Raw genomic sequence first — 18362 nt, forward strand, 5'->3', positions numbered from 1 at the left:
ATATATTGAACATTCTCTACACGTTAGAAACGTCCCCAAACCCCTCTCTTTTTCAAATCATACAAAGCAGTAATAATGCCTCGAGCATCAAAGAGAAAATCTGACTCACCTAAATCCACTTCTGCTAAATCTTCAAAAACTGAGTCTGTTAACGCTGGTAATTTTTTTTTTACTTTTTCTTTTGTGTATATATATATATATATATATATATTTGTAGTTCATTGGAAATGTTCTTTTTTTAAGTTCAATTTTTGTTTAATGAGTTGGGGTTTATGTTGTTTCTTGAATGGGAAATTGGGTACTTTTTTTTTTTTTTTTTTGCATTAATATCAAAGTGGGTTTTTATGTAGTGGAATTGATAAAGAGGATTCATATAGCCGACCAAACTAGTTTGAATTTCAAGATTTGGTTTAATAATGTTGCTACTGTTCTTTTTTTTTTTTTTTTTTTTTTTTGTGGGTTTATTTCTTATTGATGAAAGCTATTTTTTATGTGTCTTTTGAAGTTCAAATTTTGTATAATGAGTTGGGGTTTATCTTGTTTCTTGATTTTCAAATGGGGATTTGGGTATCAAGAAAAAGAATAATTAATTTGTTCGAAACCAAACTATTTTGCCTTTTAGTTTGAATCATCTCTTCAAGATTTGCGTTTAATAATGTTGTTACACCCAAGGGTTGAAGGTTAAGCGCTGTTCCCTTTCTATAAAAAAAAGAAAAGAAAAGAATAATTAATTTGCACAATGAGGTTTTAAGTTCAAATTTCGTGGGTTTATTTCTTTTTATTAAGTGGGTATTTATTAAATAATTTTTTTCCCTGTTTTCTTTGTGATATATCTTATCCATGAGATTAGTTGTTGTTGCTACTGTTCATTGCAAGTGTTAATTTTTTTTGTGGGGTTTATTTCTTACTGATGAATGTTCTTTTTGGGGTGTCTTTGAAGTTCAAATTTTGTTTTAATGTGTTGGGGTCCATGAGAATAGTTGTTGCTACTGTTTATCAGAAGTTTTTTTTTTTTTGGGGGTTTATTTCTTACTGATGAAAGCTCTTTTTGGGGCATTTTTGAAGTTCAAGATCTTGGTTAATGAGTTGGGATTTATCTCGTTTCTTGGTTCTCTGAATGGGTATTCGGGGATTTTGGGTACCAAGAAAAAGGAAAATTAATTTACACTCTGAGGGTGTTGGCTTAGTGGTCAATAAAGTGAATAAACAATTACAGGGTCTCAATTTCAAATCCCTTAGATTTAGTCGAAGTGCGCGCAAGCTAGCATTGACACCACTTTTTTTTTTTTTTTTTAAAAGAATAAGTATTTTTGTGTTGTTGCATTAATATCAAGTGGGTATTCATCTATAGTGGAATGGAACGAGTCCAGATAGAGCTCTTTTTTGGGTCGTCTTTGAAGTTCAAATTTTGTTTAACGAGTTGGGGTTTATCTTGTTTGTTGATTCTCGAATGGGGATTTGGGTACTCATTTTTTTTTTTTTTTTTTTTGTTGCAGTAATATCAAGTGGGTATTTATCTGTAATGGAAAACGAGTCCCAATAGAGTGGAACAGATATAGAGGATTCGTATAGCTGACCAATCTAGTTTGAATATCAAGATTCGTTTTAATAAGATGAAAGCTCTTTTTGAGGCGTCTTTTAACTTTGTTTAACGAGTTGGGTTTTATCTTGTTTCTTGATAGTCGAATGGGGATTTGGGTACCGAATTTTTTGTTGTTGTATTGATATCAAGTGGGAATTTATGTATATCGGAGAGAGTGGGATAGATATAGAGGATTTGGATATCCGACCCAACTGGTTTGAATATCAAGATTTGTTTTAATAAGATGGATTTTATCTTGATTTTGAGTGGGTGTTTGGGAAGGCAAATATTTTTTGATGAAGTTGGGAAGGTAAATACTTACCCCCACCAGGTGTTACAAATATCGAGCAGTTTAACCTTAACACTTAAAACTAAATTGAGAATGCATATCACTTAACATGATAAATTTGTGTATGAAAGATTAAATAAATGTGCATAGCACTTAACGGGTGCGGGTAAGTTTTACGATTTGGGGTTAAATATTTTTAAATTGCATTTATATCAAGTGGGTGTTTACGGATTTTGGAATGGAAGGGACCGGATGGATTGGAATCAATAGACAGGATTCATAGAGCTGACTCCAACTAGTTTGGGATTAAGTGAATGGATATAGAGGATCCATAGAGCTGGCCGCAGCCAGTTTGGAATTTGATTCTTAGTTAACTAATTGACACCAAAGGTCGGCTCCAGATGATTTCTGGTCATTAAAAAGAAATTGATCTATATCAAGGGGTTGTTGAAATTTTTTGCTAATCTTAGATATGTATGTGCACCATGTATATTGTGATTGTAATTTCCGAAGGAAGAATAAGATTCAACCTGCATTGATTTTCTTAATGCCTAGTTTGAATAAAATTTGAAATTAGGTAAATTAAAATGTTCGAGGACATAATGTGGATCAATATTCTTTTGTTCGAGTTGTTGTAGCTTGTTTGAGGTTAACGATATCCAAATATACCATTGTTGTGAGAAGCTAATGAGCTATAAGTAAACTGCCTTTTCTAAACTAAGGCGGGGAAAGTTGATTTATTTACTGTCAGTACTTCTGTACACTGTTTTCTGATCATTGTTCTAACTCTATATTTGAAGCGAGATTTATCATGCTTAAGTAGTCTCAAATTCTTTCGTTATGTATGAACATGTTGAATATAAATGTTCTGGATGTCCCACCATGGAGTTTGGTTTCAATTTGTTTCAACTTCTATTTGCAATAAGCATAAATTCTATCTTAATGTAAGTTCTTATCCAACTTCTGCTCATTTTTTAAAATGAAACTTTTTCAACTATGTCGAAGATCATGAATGTTGTAACATGTGGTGATTCAACTTTAAAATTCTTTTTCTTTCCCTGAAAGATATTTCTTCTAGCTGGATGTTTGTAATTTTCTTTTAATTTTTATTTTCTCTTCTTTCTTAGTACGGTCAACGTCTTGCAATTATATTTTACTTTGCCTTCAGCTATAGTTTCCTGACAAATTCATTGTTCTATTCAGCTTCAGGCAAGACAACGAAGCTCGGCATCTCTGTCGATAATCTTTTCCAGAAGTATGCCAATAAGTTGCTAGGCATGATCGAGTGAGTTCCTTTTTTCAATTGTTTGTGTGTTTCTTGTCATGGACTATGTGATTTAAGGGTTATATATATATATATATATAGCAATTCTACAAGTTATCTTCCCAAGCTTTTCTACTTTAACAACCTAATTACACCTATGCTGATTGTTTTGATCCACGATTTACCTAGCTGAACAGTGGATATATGATGATCTCCAGGGTCTTAAGTACTTTTCTAAGTACATGGTTAAACATTGTCCTTCTGTGCAGATATCTTTGTTAGTTGTACAGGAGTTTTTTATTTCTTCTGCTACTGGAAAGTTGAGCGAATGCCACCATATTTAAGTGGCTAGGCAGTGCGTTATAGGGTTCCTGAGAATGTCCATTTGTTTCATGCTAATGGGTTAATACTAGCATAAAACTATAATAAAATACTTTGGATTTTACAAAGCTTTCTACCAAGTTGCTATACCATTTACGTCCATGCTATTGCTATTGATACTAATGCTTAAAAGAACTGTTTTGATGGAAGCAATAGCTAAAACTTTTGTAATTCCCCAGAGCCCACTTGTGGGATTACTCTTGGTATGTTGTTGTTGTTGTGTCATGTAGGTCTTTCCTTCTATTGAAGTGTCAGTATAATCTTAGAGTTTTAATTCTTTAAACCTAGCATTGATCTGAGATGTGATAACAATTGATGAAACTATGGTATCAGAGGTATAGATTGTGTCATCACTATCTCTTAATTAATCATTTAAAAGTAAAGGATTTTGGAATCTTCATTGAGTTTCTGTTTATTTTTGTTCATACAGTCCAGAGGGGATTGAGGCACTATGCTCGGATCTTGGAGTTGATCATACAAATGTCAGAATTTTGATGCTCGCTTGGTAAGCCATTTGCTGCCAATATGTGGCTCCGTGATCAATAATTTATTTGACGAAATATTGTGTGTCTGTAATATATTACTCTTACTATTCACATGGATCAGGAAAATGAAAGCTGAAAAGCAGGGATATTTTACTCAGGTCAGATACTGCTATTTAGTTTTTCAGCTTCCTTTTGAGTATAAACCATTTCAATGTGTTTCCTTTTCGTTATGTATTCATACGGATGCTGTATCGTTGGAATTGTCCAGCGTTTGGTCCTTTTTCGATTGTCTATAATTTGCTTATTCTTCCTGAGTGACTAATCTAGGGCCTCTGTGTGTCGGGAATATCTTTTCCAATTGTCAGGATGAATGGCGGAGAGGCTTAAAAGATCTCCAGGTTGATACTGTTAACAAATTGAAAAAAGCCCTGCCAAAATTGGAAGCAGAGGTATGTTGTTGTCAGCTCTCATTAGTAACTTAGGTGGGATGCTTGCAGCCTTGCAAGATTCTAATGATTATTTGCATATTCAGGTCATGATGCCTGAAAATTTTGAGGACTTCTATTCCTACGCTTTTCGTTACTGCCTTACCGGTAAATTTCTCTTGAGAGACAAACATGTAGCCTAGTAGGTTTCATATTTTATTCAATGCTATGCCACATTAAAAGCTAATCCATTACTAACATTTGCCTAGTTTGTCTTTCTCAGAGGATAAGCAGAAGTGTGTGGACATCGAGAGCATTTGTCTACTGATTGATCTTGTTCTGGGGCCCCAATTCCGGGCTCAGGTTGACTCATTTAGTGAGTTTCTCAAGGTACTCACTTATATGTTCTGAATATGTATAGTTTATGCCACAGATAATGAAAAAGGCCTAGGTTCAGTGGCTTAACTCTTCATATAATTGCCTGAAGGACCCTAGTGCTTAGGCTTTTATATTTTTAGGAAAACTAGTCTTTAATTTTGAATTCTTATTTTATTTGACAGCACTGATTCTCTGTCTTTTCCTTCATACTAGAATCAAACTGATTATAAGGTTATCAACATGGATCAATGGACAAATTTTCTACGATTTTGCCAAGAGGTAAACTATTTTGCTGTATAGTTCCTTCTAGCTTAGAAGGAAATTTTTGTTGACCTGAGATAAATTTAAAAATGAGGAAATATGGTTAATGAGAGCTCATATAGCCCACGCCAACTTCTTTGAACTGAGGCATAGTTGTTGTTGTTGTATAGTTCCTTCTAGCTTACTTTGATGCTCTGGTTGTTTTCTTCAATGACAACAGATAAAAATGCCAGTTAGGCTTGTAGTTGTGCTGGTTATGCTTTTTCATAACCGGGCCCGTTTGTGGCCCTTAATATTTTCCGAAGTGTGATGTTATTTTTTTTCTCTCTGTCTCTGTTTGTGTGTGTTTTTTCAATTTGGTTAAAGGATGCTCCATGTCTTCCTCTCTTTTCCTATTTTCATTTTTGTCGGACTCTCTACCCTTTTTTTTTAATCAGTACTCATTATGACATTCTTCTTCCAGTTTTGCACTTAGGCTCTATCAAATTGTAGTTTATGTTTCACCAGAATTGCAATTTGTTTTGGCTGCCTATGACCTAAGGCACTGTTGATTTGGCCTACAACGGGCCAAGGCACTGTGTAAACACCAATCTCAAACTATGTAATTAGAGGAATAGGACGAAATTCCAACTTATCCCAAACATTAAGGACCATACAAATAATTTTATTCTATATTGCCCGCTTCTCGCCTACACAAGCTAATTTAGCGGAAATAAAGACTTCATTTACCTTTCTGGATCCTTCTTCTTTTGTTTCTATCAACAATTTTTTGCACTATGGTCAGACACATACGGGAGCACCGGTAGCGGTACCTCTTGGTGAAGGGGGTTCCATTGAATCCCCTTAGCCGGAAAATTGCACTGTGGAAAAAGGGTAGAAATAATAATTTTCTTGTATATATGTTTATATAAACTATTGAAGCTCCTTGACATAGGTTCATATCTTGGTTACGGCATTTTTACATTTTATTGAACCCCTTCACTCAATTTTTGGCTCCATTACATTCTATTTGTGCCTTGGGAAAACACTAACTAATTGGCTTCTTAAGTAATCTTTGAATTTTGTCATGAATCTAACCACTGGTCTTTCTTTTGGTGGCTGTCATTATCAATCTTTTGCAGATTAGCTTTCCAGACCTTGAAAACTACGATACCGACCAAGCATGGCCTGTAATTTTGGATAATTTTGTTGAGTGGATGAAAGAAAAGCAAAATTGATCTGTGTGTGATATGAGTTCTTCGTAAATGCTAACGAATTTGAAGTGGGCGCGCTATTTTTGCTGGCACGATTCATGACCAGCTGCACCATTCAGTGTGAAGTTGGTTTTCTTTCTACTACCGAACTGCATGCCTGAGGAGGGGTTGACACATTTTTCTCAAGGGGAATATACCAAGTTTTTCCTGATTTCGATTTTTGGTTTTTTGTTTTCTTCGTACAAGTTACAAACGAAATGTATGCTACATCTGTTTTTTAGGATACTTATACCATAAAGGGGGATATCCTTTATGGTAGTCATACATGTGAATGGAGTAAAAAAAAAAACAGCATCTTTAGTGAAACCGACGGGGGTTTATCTGTTACTCTTTGCTTCTGAGAGAAAATCTTCCAATATTTTAAATTCAGCACATGTGGACTTAAACTATGTTAACCCTTTGTATGAGGCTATAGCTTCATCCCCTCCTCACTAATCTCCTTTTCTATTGCTAGTCTTAGTGATGAGATTGGGTTGAGATAAGGTCCATTAACCTTCTCTCATGCACAATTCCTCAAAATCAATTAGTCTTCATAGATTCAAGGCATTCAGGGTTTTGGTCTAGTGATAAGAGCGTAGTGGTATGTGTGGGTTAGTGCGCATGTCAGGGGTTTGAAGAAAAAACTGATAAATAAGTGAAGTAATGTGGGATGAGCTAATAATTCATCGAGTTTTGAATTGTGTGTCAGGAGAGTTTCTTGGTTATCAAAAAAGAGTCAAGGATGCTATTGGTAACCTCCACTGACATGAGCAAAAATTGAGTTGTCCTTTTTTATGTATGCTAGTTTTGGTCACGTGTATTCCGGTTCATTTAGTACACAATTTTGAATAACCATAAACTATCAAATAGTTAACTAGTCACATGATGATCTATAATTATGCCAATTTTGATTTATGCAGTATTAACATATTTTGCGATTATTTTCACATTGTTGTGTGCTTCCCTGCATGAAGATTTCTTTCCGCTGATTAATTTTATTTCTTTCCATTAGTTTTATGAGCTAGCAACTACATGGTGTGATGTGTAAAATTAAATAATCGGAATAGAACAAGGAAATTGGCTTAGAAATTTCCTTGGTCTGTCTTGGAAAAAAATAAACAATACGATAAATTGCATAGATAATAAACTTAACTATGATTTTCAACTCTTTTTAAATAGACATGCCTGATTGTTTTCATTTACTACTCTTTTTAAATAGACATGCCTGATTGTTTTCATTTGCTACTCTTTTTAATCAAGCAGGCCAGTGTGTTTAGAGATCTATCTTTCACTATTGCAAACTCTAAGCATCACTAAGAATTAATTAATTTGGGTTAATACAACGATATCCACTTTCTTGTATCCAAAGTGGTATATTTACTATTTTGTATTCTTTTTTCTATTTACATTACTCGCCTTTTATTATAAGAATGTAATTGAGTTTAAAGGATATATAATAATGTTATTCAATATTTTATGAGCATTTTGGTAATCTAATTTTACACTTAGAGGGTTCCCACTTTTAGTATAGTATTATATTATTCGACATGCCTTCCTGAACTCCTACACGGAGAGAGTCAAATCTCGGAGCAAGCTCCTTTCTATGAGCAATCTATTCAAGAGTTTAGACCCCTGATTCAGTCTATCCATCTATATCTGGGCTGTTGCTATCAGTTGTACTCAAAGACGAGGGTCCCCATATATATGTAGTTGAGATTATGCACACCTTTTTCCTTCATTCTTCGAAACAAAATTATCATAATGATAAAGAGGTAGAATATAGTCAAAGTTAGTAAAGTTAGTTGAGATACGCGAAAACTGATCTGGACACCACATTTGTGTAACAAAAGGAGGTTGAACATTGTATCAAAATTCCCAATAATATTCCATAATTGATCATCAAAGGATACATTAGGTCAGAGGCTAAGTAGGTCTATTTAGTTAAGCCTCATAAATATTTAATAATATTAAAAAGTAAGAAAAACAAATATTGATTTATGAGAGTTTATAACTAGGAGGACATGGCTTTACGCAATAGCATTGGCTTTTATCGCACGTTCCATATTGATAACCCTCATTTTTGCAACACTTAGTGTGTTTTTACACTTTTCGATTAATGGTGGCGGTTCTACATTTTATATAGAACCTTGAATGTCTTGCTTAAATCTTGACAAATTAACGATCGGCTCTGTCATACCCAAAAAGCAAAAGCAAAAATAGAAGTAAGAATAAAATAAAATAAATAAAGGGTAGTTGCAGTAAACTGATGGTTCAGTAAATAAGATCGTAACATGGAGAATCTTCTAAATAGAGTGGAATTGATATAGATGATTCATAAAAGATCTTTTTTTTGATTTAACAATCTGGTATTCAGAATTTATTGATTTGACTAATTTATATTCGCATCTCATGAGATCTTTAATTAAGGACAGAGAGATTTGAGCGATTTCATGCATTCCACCATATCCCGTGATGCTATGTTCATAACTATGTTCATAACTAATATCAACTAGTTTTGATTTCTGATATAGTTGATTTAGTGATTGTTTTAAGAAGGAAATACAAAATAAATAAATTAGTGGTGCCCTAAGTCTTGCCAATGCATTAGAAATTATGACACTTCTTAGCAGATTTTTTTTTTGCTTATCATTCTTGATTTATAAGTAAAAGCCTAACATGAAAGAGATGGCACCTGAATTGCCTATGAAAAACAGCACCAGAAGAAAGACAACTTTAAATAAAGGTGATGAATGTTCCATCTTTTTTGTTATATATTCAAAAAGTATTTTTGATAATGAAAAGGATGAGACACCATGCTCATCTTATATAGTGTTAATGATTCACTACGATTTAATGACTTTCTCTTTAATTATCTAGATAGTGAATTTTCTTACTATATAATGAGATTTCACCCCTTTAATTGTGGATATTGTTACTATTTAATGAATTTCTCTTTAGTTATCTAGATAGTTGATTTTCTTACTATATAATGAGATTTCTTCCATTTAATTATCTAGATATTGTTACTATATAATGAGATTCTTCCATTTTTCACTTTCCTTTCGAAAAAAAAACAAAAAAGTATACAGCCTAATGCAACACTTTGCACTCACATAGCTATAATTTCAGCTATATCCGCATATCTAATATTTGTTGTGAATATTTATACACCTTTATACATTACTATATAATATTTATAGACATATATACATAATGTCGACCTTCTATAAAAGTTTGTAACACGTCGCTCACTAAAAATTTTATAGTCAACCTACTTAGACTATTTCCAATGGGTCATTGGCACTTACGTCCTAATTTGTGTTGGTCTTTAATTTTTTTCCCTTATAATAAGTAACCTTTTTGAGGAGCATAAGTTATATTTTCGCATCATAAAATTTCACTTAGAGGGTTATTTTAGTATAGTATTATATTATTCGACATGCCTTCCCGAACTCCTACACGAGAGAGTTCGATTTTAAAGCCAAAAATAAAGACCAACCATTGAAGGATAAAAATTAAAGACCAGCCCATTTAAAGGGAAAATCGTGCAATTTTTTTATCGTAAAATTTTCACAAACTTTTTCCTTCATTACCCTTCTAACAAAATTATATACTATAAAGTTCTACATTTACAATTCGTAGCTAGAGGACCTATATTTAGCAAAAGTAGATGCGTCGACTTAAATATAGGATAAATATAACGGAAATACAGAGGCTAAAAGCTATTTAAAGTCTATATATTTATGAAAACAAAATCTATTTCAATTTAAATTAAAATCAGTTTTTAATGTTCCCTGATTCACGCAAATATCCTCCCATTCCATATCTGATCTCATATCTCATTCAAACAGCTAATAAATTCAAAAAAATTTGAATTCAAAAAGTACATTCATATTTTTAACCCCAAAAAAAAAAAAAAAATAGTTCAAAAACTAGTTCATCAAAAAACTTTGAAAATTAACAATTTCAAACCAATGAAAAGAGCTCGTTTTAAACGACGAATATATATATTTGAATTCATCTGTTGAAATATCGAATTCAAGTTGAGTTCATAGTTGAGGTAACAACATCTTCACTGCAACTTTTTTATTTTTTTGATTTTTCTGAAATTTTGAAAAATATAGTCAAAATATATCCGAAATATAGTCAATGCATTAGAAATTATGACATAAGTAATATTGAACTTAATAATCAAAAATACAATTAAAATATAGTCATAATTGAGGTAACAACGTTTTCACTGCAATTTTTTTTTCTGAAAATTTTCTAAATATAGTCAAAATATATGAAAAATATATCTGAAATATAGTTAACAGAAACCAGAATAAGTAATATTGAACATAATAATCAAAATATAATTAAAAATATAGACAAAATATATATGAAAAACAACTATTAAAATATCAATCCAAAGTGGAAAAAAAAAAAAATGAAAATATAAGTTAAATACACGGTGAAACGTAAAATATCGAATAGAATCTTACTTTTTTTTGGGATTTAGATTTGAATTATGAGTGAAATTAATGAGTAGTTAATTAGAGATAAACAAGGAAGTTGAACTATTATAAAACTGATTTAAAATTGGAGGAAATTAAGGAATATTGGGCATAATGACATGTATTTAGGGGGATAGGAGAGAGAGACATTTTTTTTTTGCTTAAATTTAGGTGTGTGGCAAGTTATCAGATGAGTGGTAGCTATAGGAAGTAAATATGTTATATTTTAGCTATTAAATATAATTATTGTAAAGTTTAGTTATGTTCCATAAATAGGTAATAATGTAAGCTATGCCAAGTAAATTTTACTTTTTTGATTTCCAAAAAGTCTAACCAAATTCAAATGACTTCAAATTGTAGACATGGTATTTTGATGTTAACTATTGTAAATTTTAGTACTTTTTATGTAGTTTTTTAAATATGCAAATTTTATTTTTAAAAAACTTAAACATATGTCCGAATTCACCTTCAAAATTAAAGATTTGACTCTTAAAAATCGAACACTACCACGTAAATTGAGAGAAAAGGTTTACTGAGATTTTATCCCTTTAATTATCTAGATATTGTTACTATTTAATGAGATTTCATCCCTATTTCTGGATATTGTTGAAATCGACATAAGGTGAAGCAATTTTTTACATTCTCTAGTTTATATTGGGTACCCCAGTTCTTCCGTTTTTACTTTTTTTATGTTGCCCCTCAAAAAATGTAGCGCATAATGCAACACTTTGCACCAACATAGCCAGATTTTTAGTTTTTTTTTTTTTTTTTTTTTTTTTTTTTTTTTTTTACCACTCCCCAAAAACTCCCCATTTTTGCTCCCCTTGGTGACTGATACGCCCAAATTACACCTTTAATAGTAGGAGTAAGCGGTCTTGTCAAATATAGAACCCGATAAGGTAGGGGTCGAATCCCACGTAAAAATACAATAAAGAAATATACTTGCTAAGTATAACGCTCGACTATTAGTCTATATTTCAAGGGAAAGGGGAATATAATTAGGGAAAATTTCACTTATAAACAATTTATGGGTCAAAATTACATATTCATAGCCCATATTTTAAATTACAAACCTACAACCCAACATTTCATGGCCCAACTAGAATATTCACCTTTATACAACAATATACAACTTTATACACCTACTGTAGATAATGTATACACCTACGTAGACAATGTATACACCTTGTATAAAAGTGTATAATAATGGATAAGGCGGTATACAATATTATACAACAATATATAACTTTCTATATCTACTGTAGACAATGTATAAACCTTGTATAAAAGTGTATACTAATGTATAAGACTAGTAAAAAAGCGAAGAGGAAAAAAAATGGCTATGGCGGGTAATTAAAAAAAGATGGGCTAAAACGGGCAAATATTTTGCCATAATTGGCATACAGTGTAAAATTCCCATTTAATAATGATTGGTTTTGAGGTTGATCATTAATTCTATGCTTTGTTGTTATAAAATGTAACTATTTGTAAAATGGACTAAGGTTGTGGTTCTAATGGAAAGTAATGCGCTTGGGTATCAAATCAACTTATTTATATGGGTAGATGTAATAGACCATGGGTTACTAAATTCTTATTAAATGTCTTCCAACCATATTAGTAAATTTCATCACTAAGCTTTTCTAAGCCTGAGAACGTTACACATGAGAACACCCATTTAGTCTCAAATAGCTTTCTTATTCCTAGCTCAAGCTATTAGATGGGGTAAAAACCCCAAATTATTGCTATTAACTCTTTTCCTAACTTACACTCTCTTTTCCAAGCAAAGTGTGAGTATTTTCGCACAAATAATCTTTGCAACCATTAAAAGACATTAAAGCTTGAAGAGTTAATAGAAAACATCTTTAACATATAAAATAGAGTTTGAATATGAAACCTAATCCCATAACTAACACATTTGGTCCCACAATCTTAGTTAAATGGTTTAGCTACTCATCTTCATTAAATACAAAACAATAGTAAAGAGAATATTCATAAAGCTTACAATGATTAATGAAAGAAGATGACAAAAAGTGAAAGATTCTTCTTATAGCCACAACAGCCAATATTCAATGCTCTCTATGCTAAAATACACAGTAAACTTTGTCTAAGGAATATTCAATGAATGTTCACAAAAACCTAGAACTAGTATTCATAGAAGGGGGACGAAAAGTACACATTTGGCATTAAATGACGACTTGGAGACTGAGTATGCCGTCGCAACAGGAGTATGCGACCGCATACTGGCCACATCCTCCGTTTGTGGAACTTCATCATGCGGTCGCAAGTTGAGTTTGCGGTGCCGCATGTTCTTCGCAAACTTGAGCATTTTGCTCCACTCACTGGTTTTTCCGAGGTGGAATATGTGACCGCATAACTGAGTTTGTGGTACCCCATACACGTTGCATACTGCTGCATTTTGACAACCTCTCTGGAAATTCTTTGTCCTTAGTATGTGGCCGTAACTCACACTTGCGGTGCCGCATAATGATCTCATATTCAGCTATTTTCCTTCTTTTTATGCCATTTTGTTCCTTTGGGTCCTTGACTCACAAAACCCACAACAACCTAATAGAAATATAGAAAAATACTGAAAAGACTCCTAAAAAAGCATAAGTAGTGGATGTAAAAAGCCTAAAATCCACAACTTATCAGTGACACTCAAATCCACAACCTTAGGATTCGAGTTGGAGGGTGTTTACCACTTGAGCAACCCCTTGAATAAAAGTTAAAACACGTCACTAGCTACAGAGAGGATTTTCTATTTCTCTACTATTTTCAATTGCAAGTCTTGTTCAAAACCAGTCCAACTCTCCACCAAATGACTTCGAGTTTTGTAGATAACCTCCTTAGACTATTTCCAACAAGTCTAACCAAATCTCCGCCAAATGACTTCAAATTTGTTGACATCCTCCTTAGACTATGTATCTAAAAATAAAGATTTTCTAATACAACCCTCACAAAATAAAGATTTTCTAATACGACCCTCACCCCTACTGTTGCTCGAATATTACAGATACATGCAATTTCTCTCGCTAGGCTCTTTACATTTCATTCTTGTACCTCAAAAATTCTCGTATTCATTTCATTCTAAATAGCATAGTTGAATTCTGCATAGACCATCCTAAGAAGTCTGGCTTGGGGTCTTCTTCTTTTGGCATTTTGTAGCAAAGACGTTGATGTTGATCCCAGTCACTCTATCGTGTATCCTTGTTCTGAGTTCATCTCATAAGTCTGTCCCATAATCTGCCAGCATAAGGATAATCCCAAAACAAGTGCTCCTTGGATTCATCTTGTTGTTGGCACATCACACATGTGGGATTGACATTGCATCCCTATTTGAGCACCTTCTCAGCAGTATTTAAGTTTCCATGTAGTAACACCCAAAGGGTGAAGATGGCCTTTGGTCGTGCTTCGTTAGCGACTAGAAGGAAACTCCATTCCACCCTTTGAAGCACCCCAAGCAGCTGTAAATAAATATGTCTAATCCAGCTCCTAGCTCCCTTTGGTATGCCTTGATCCGACTCAAGCACCTACGGATTCGATTATTTTCCTCACCATCCAACTTGATTGTTGTGGTATAGGAATGTCATTCACTTGTCGTCCCTTGATGTAGTAAGAGTGTATCCATTGTATCCACAATTTGTCTTCTTTATGCTCCAAATTCACGCAGACTTTAGCAATGGCAGCCTTATTCCAGAGTTTGAGATTAGTGAGCTTGAATCCCCCAGCAGCCAGTTGTAGACACATTCTTTCCCATGACATCAGGGCTTTTTTAGTGATCACATTAGCCCCGGACCAGCTACAACTTCAACAGTAGGCTTCAATGGTTTTAAGCACCTTAGCTGGTAGCATAAAAATTTGAGCCCAAACGATGATTGAACTCCAAACAACACCGTTTTTACAAGTTGTGCCCTACCTGCATTAGATAAAGTTTTGGCTGTCCAAGAGGAAAACTTTGAAACAATCTTTTCAATTAAAGGTTGCCATTGAACTAGAGATAGTTGCTTGGATGCCAATGGAATCCCCAAATATCTAAACGGTAGATCACCCTGAGAATAACCTAACTGTTGCAAGATTATTGTCCTGATAGAAGTATCTACACCTCCAAAATAAGCACCACTCTTTGCCATTTTAGCTTGAAGCCCTGAAGTTTTGGTGAAGAGTACAAATCTATCATGTATAAGCCCCACTGCTTTAGGATCACCTCTAGAAAAAAGAAGTAAATCATCCGCAAAACTGAGATGTGTAATTTTCAGCTTTGAACATTTTGGGTGATGTTTAAATTCTTTCTTTGAACTGGGATCAATTAGGTGTCTGCTAAGATACTCCATCGCAATTGCAAAGTGAAACGGGGACATTGGGTCACCCTGACTCAACCCTCTTGCAGCCTGAAAAGGTTCATTTGTAACTCCGTTTATCACAATGAACTAACTCTCTATTTTACACATTCCATAACCCAATAGACAAACCTTGCTGGGAACCCCAAACCTTTCATCGCTTGCTCAATATAAATCCACTCAACAGAGTCGTAGCTTTTTGGAGATCCACTTTTATCATACACCTGGGAGACACATTTTTTCTTGGATAAGTTTTCACCAATTCATGAACTAATATCACATTATCAGAGATCCTTCTACTCAGAATAAATCCTGCTTAAGTATTGGTAATAATAGAAGCTATAATTTTTTGGATTTTGGAAGCTAGTACTTTAGCTATCATTTTGTACAATATTGTGCAACAAGCTATAGGTCGAAACTCCTTTATTGTATCTGGACTAGGCACCTTAGGAATCAGAGCGATAGTAGTACAATTAATTGCTTTATAGGTCATACCCCTGTTGAAGAAATCTTTGACAGCTTCATAGACTTCTTTTTTGATTACTTTCCATCCCTTATTGAAAAACAATGCATTATAACCATCCACCCCCGGGACTTTGTATTCCCCTATAGCACACAATCCATCATAGATTTCTTGAATAGACAGAGCCTTGGGAAAATGCAAATGGGAAAAGTTGTTACAATGTATGGAGAGCTGTTTATTTCAGATCATGCCCCATGATTTCGTCAATGCAAATTGGTAATCAGAACATTAAAGTGCCTTTCAAGTTTTTTAACGTTTGGGCCGATCACCCACAATTCCTACTTTTGCTGGAAAGAGAATGGGAGACCAAAATGTAGTTTAACAACATGTAATATATTCATATGTTACCTAACTAAGATATTGTTCTTGATTTATGTTCCCCTTTGACGGCTCGGATGCTCAGACTTGACCGGACTAAATTAATTTTTTTTTTTTTTTTTTTTTTTTTTTGTGATTTAATTGGAAAAGCAAGAAACTTAAGCTAATAATATGTATGATGACATAATAGTTTTAATAAGCAATCCTAAATGTGTAGAGCTATTACCAATTTTGTGATACAGTAATCAAAGTAACTTATTAAATTATAATACTAAATTAAGTCTATGCATCTAAGTCACGGTTGTTGCTATCGATAGTACTCAAACACGAGGGGTTCCATAAGTAGTCGCGATCATGCACACTTTTCTTCCTTCTTTCTTTGGAAACAAAATTGAGAAAGATACAGAGGTAGAATAAAATCAAAGCTACTAAAATTGGGCGAGATACGCGAAAATTGACCCGGACACCACAATGGTGTAACAAAAAGAGGATGAACATAGTATCAAAATTCCCAATAGTATTCCATAATTGCTCATCAAAGGATACATTAGGTCAGAGGCTAAGTGGGTCTGTTTAGTTAAGCCTCATAAATATTTAATAATATTGAAAAGTAAGAAAAACAAATATTGATTTATGAGAGTTTATAACTAGGAGGACATGGCTTTACGCAATAGCATTGGCTTTTATCGCACGTTCCATATTGATAACCCTCATTTTTGCAAGCAGCCGTACACTTTTCAGCAGGTGGCGGTTCTACACATGGTCCCTTGAATGTCTTGCTTAAATCTTGACAAATTGCTGCCTCTGTCATACCCAAAAAGAAAAAGAAAAAATAGAAGTAAGAATAAAATAAATAAAGGATAGTTGCGGTAAGCTGACGGTTCAGTAAATAAGATCGTAACATGGAGAATCTTCTAAATAGAGTGGAATTGATATAGATGATCCATAAAAGATCTTTTTTTCGGTTTAACAATCTGGTATTCGGAATTTACTGATTTTATTAATTTGTATTCACATCGAGCAAGACTCATTTAAGGAATAAACGCTCTATAGCTACCAAAAACAATTATCCATTAAGATTTGAACCGCAAGCCCATATAAAAAGAAGTTCTAGCCAATGAATTAGAAATTATGACACTTCTTAACAAATTTTTTTTGCTAATCATTCTTGATTTGTAAGTAAAATCCTAACAACAAAAGAGATGGTACCTGCATTGCATATGAAAAACAACACCAGAAGAAACACAACTTTAAACAAAGGCGAAGAATGTTCCATCTTTTTGTTATCTATTCAAAAGGTATTTTTGATAATGAAAAAGATGAGACACCATGCTTATCTTATATAGTGTTAATGATTCACTACTATTTAATGACTTTCTCTTTAATTATCTAGATAGTGAATTTTCTTGCTATATAATGAGATTTCATCCCCTTAATTATGGATGTTGTTACTATTTAATGACTTTCTCTTTAGTTATCTAGGTAGTGGATTTTCTTACTATATGATGAGGTTTCATCCCTTTAATTATCTAGATATTGTTACTATTTAATGAGATTCTTCCATTTTTCACTTTCCTTATATATATATATATATTTCAGTTTTTTTGTTTTGTTTTGGTAACTAAATTATTTTTTCCATTAATCACCAAAGTGAGTCATTACAAAACCACAGCTAGGCTACATCACAGCCTATCGTCTAACATGTATAATCTCTGAAACAAGCTGCTAAGGGGAGGGGGTTCTGAATATGAAGCAAACTATCCCCAAACAAAAGGGTACATAGCTCAGTCCTTAACAGATGGACAAATAAACTCAAGTACATCTAAAAGCTAGAAAGGGCATTGTTGTAGTCTCCTTCTAATGCCAGGGGTTGCTCTGGTGTTGCAAGTGAGTGCCACTTCCTTTGCTATTGCTTCCACAGTTTTTATCACTTTCTCAAATTGTCTCTTGTTTCTGTCCATCCATATAGCATGCACACCTTCAGCATAGTCCAGTTTCATAATTTGTACATCCTGTGTTTTCCCTTTACTGCTCTAGATGATCCACTTCAGGTGATCATCCCAACTAGTAGTCACTGGTGGTGCTCTTCTTATCCAATTAAATAGCCTAGCCCATAGTGAACATGCAAAGGGGCAACGGACAAACAGATGATTTATGGTTCCAAGAACCCATTGCAGAAAATGCAAACTGGATCTATATTCGTGTCCCATGTCACAAATCTGTCCTTGGTTAGCAACCTGTCTTGCACCTGTAACCATAGTGTATCCACAGCCTTGGGCCTTGCTGCATTTTGAAACATTAAGCACTTCCAGGGAACTCTTACTTTGTGCTCTAAAAGCTGCAAATAGATCTGTCTAATAACACTTTTATCAGCTTTGAGAGGTTGTTGTA

General features: G+C 33.5%; 2 protein-coding genes and 1 long non-coding RNA gene across 3 annotated transcripts; 1 reads left to right on the forward strand and 2 right to left on the reverse strand.

Annotated features, from left to right (window-relative positions):
* Nucleotides 1-6624, forward strand: LOC132040110 (uncharacterized). The gene is made up of 9 exons (XM_059430729.1): nucleotides 1-157; nucleotides 3075-3156; nucleotides 3947-4021; nucleotides 4123-4159; nucleotides 4367-4450; nucleotides 4534-4594; nucleotides 4710-4816; nucleotides 5018-5083; nucleotides 6187-6624. Exons 1-9 carry the CDS (start codon nucleotides 76-78, stop codon nucleotides 6280-6282), a joined length of 690 nt encoding a protein of 229 aa, XP_059286712.1. The 5' UTR covers nucleotides 1-75; the 3' UTR covers nucleotides 6283-6624.
* A 7948-nt stretch (nucleotides 6625-14572) lies between these two features.
* Nucleotides 14573-15124, reverse strand: LOC132039181 (uncharacterized). The gene has a single exon (XM_059429721.1). The coding sequence runs from the start codon at nucleotides 15122-15124 to the stop codon at nucleotides 14573-14575; it is 552 nt and encodes a 183-aa protein (XP_059285704.1).
* Nucleotides 15125-16470: 1346 nt separating this feature from the next.
* Nucleotides 16471-17284, reverse strand: LOC132040877 (uncharacterized). The gene is made up of 2 exons (XR_009410807.1): nucleotides 17181-17284; nucleotides 16471-16775 (listed from the first exon to the last, which is right to left on the reverse strand). It is a non-coding gene; the product is annotated as an uncharacterized LOC132040877 (long non-coding RNA).
* Nucleotides 17285-18362: the final 1078 nt, after the last annotated feature.

Source organism: Lycium ferocissimum, chromosome 12, assembly GCF_029784015.1.
Source record: "Lycium ferocissimum isolate CSIRO_LF1 chromosome 12, AGI_CSIRO_Lferr_CH_V1, whole genome shotgun sequence".
Lineage (NCBI taxonomy): Eukaryota > Viridiplantae > Streptophyta > Magnoliopsida > Solanales > Solanaceae > Lycium > Lycium ferocissimum.

What these genes read in the sequence shown, in the direction of transcription:
- LOC132040110 (XM_059430729.1), top strand. Translation starts at nt 76, where the DNA reads ATGCCTCGAGCATCAAAGAGAAAATCTGACTCACCTAAATCCACTTCT. An exon ending in TGCCAAAATTGGAAGCAGAG is followed by an intron (nt 4,451 to 4,533) that starts GTATGTTGTTGT and finishes TTGCATATTCAG; the next exon opens with GTCATGATGCCTGAAAATTT. An exon ending in CATTTAGTGAGTTTCTCAAG is followed by an intron (nt 4,817 to 5,017) that starts GTACTCACTTAT and finishes CCTTCATACTAG; the next exon opens with AATCAAACTGATTATAAGGT.
- LOC132039181 (XM_059429721.1), bottom strand. Translation starts at nt 15,124, where the DNA reads ATGGAGTATCTTAGCAGACACCTAATTGATCCCAGTTCAAAGAAAGAA.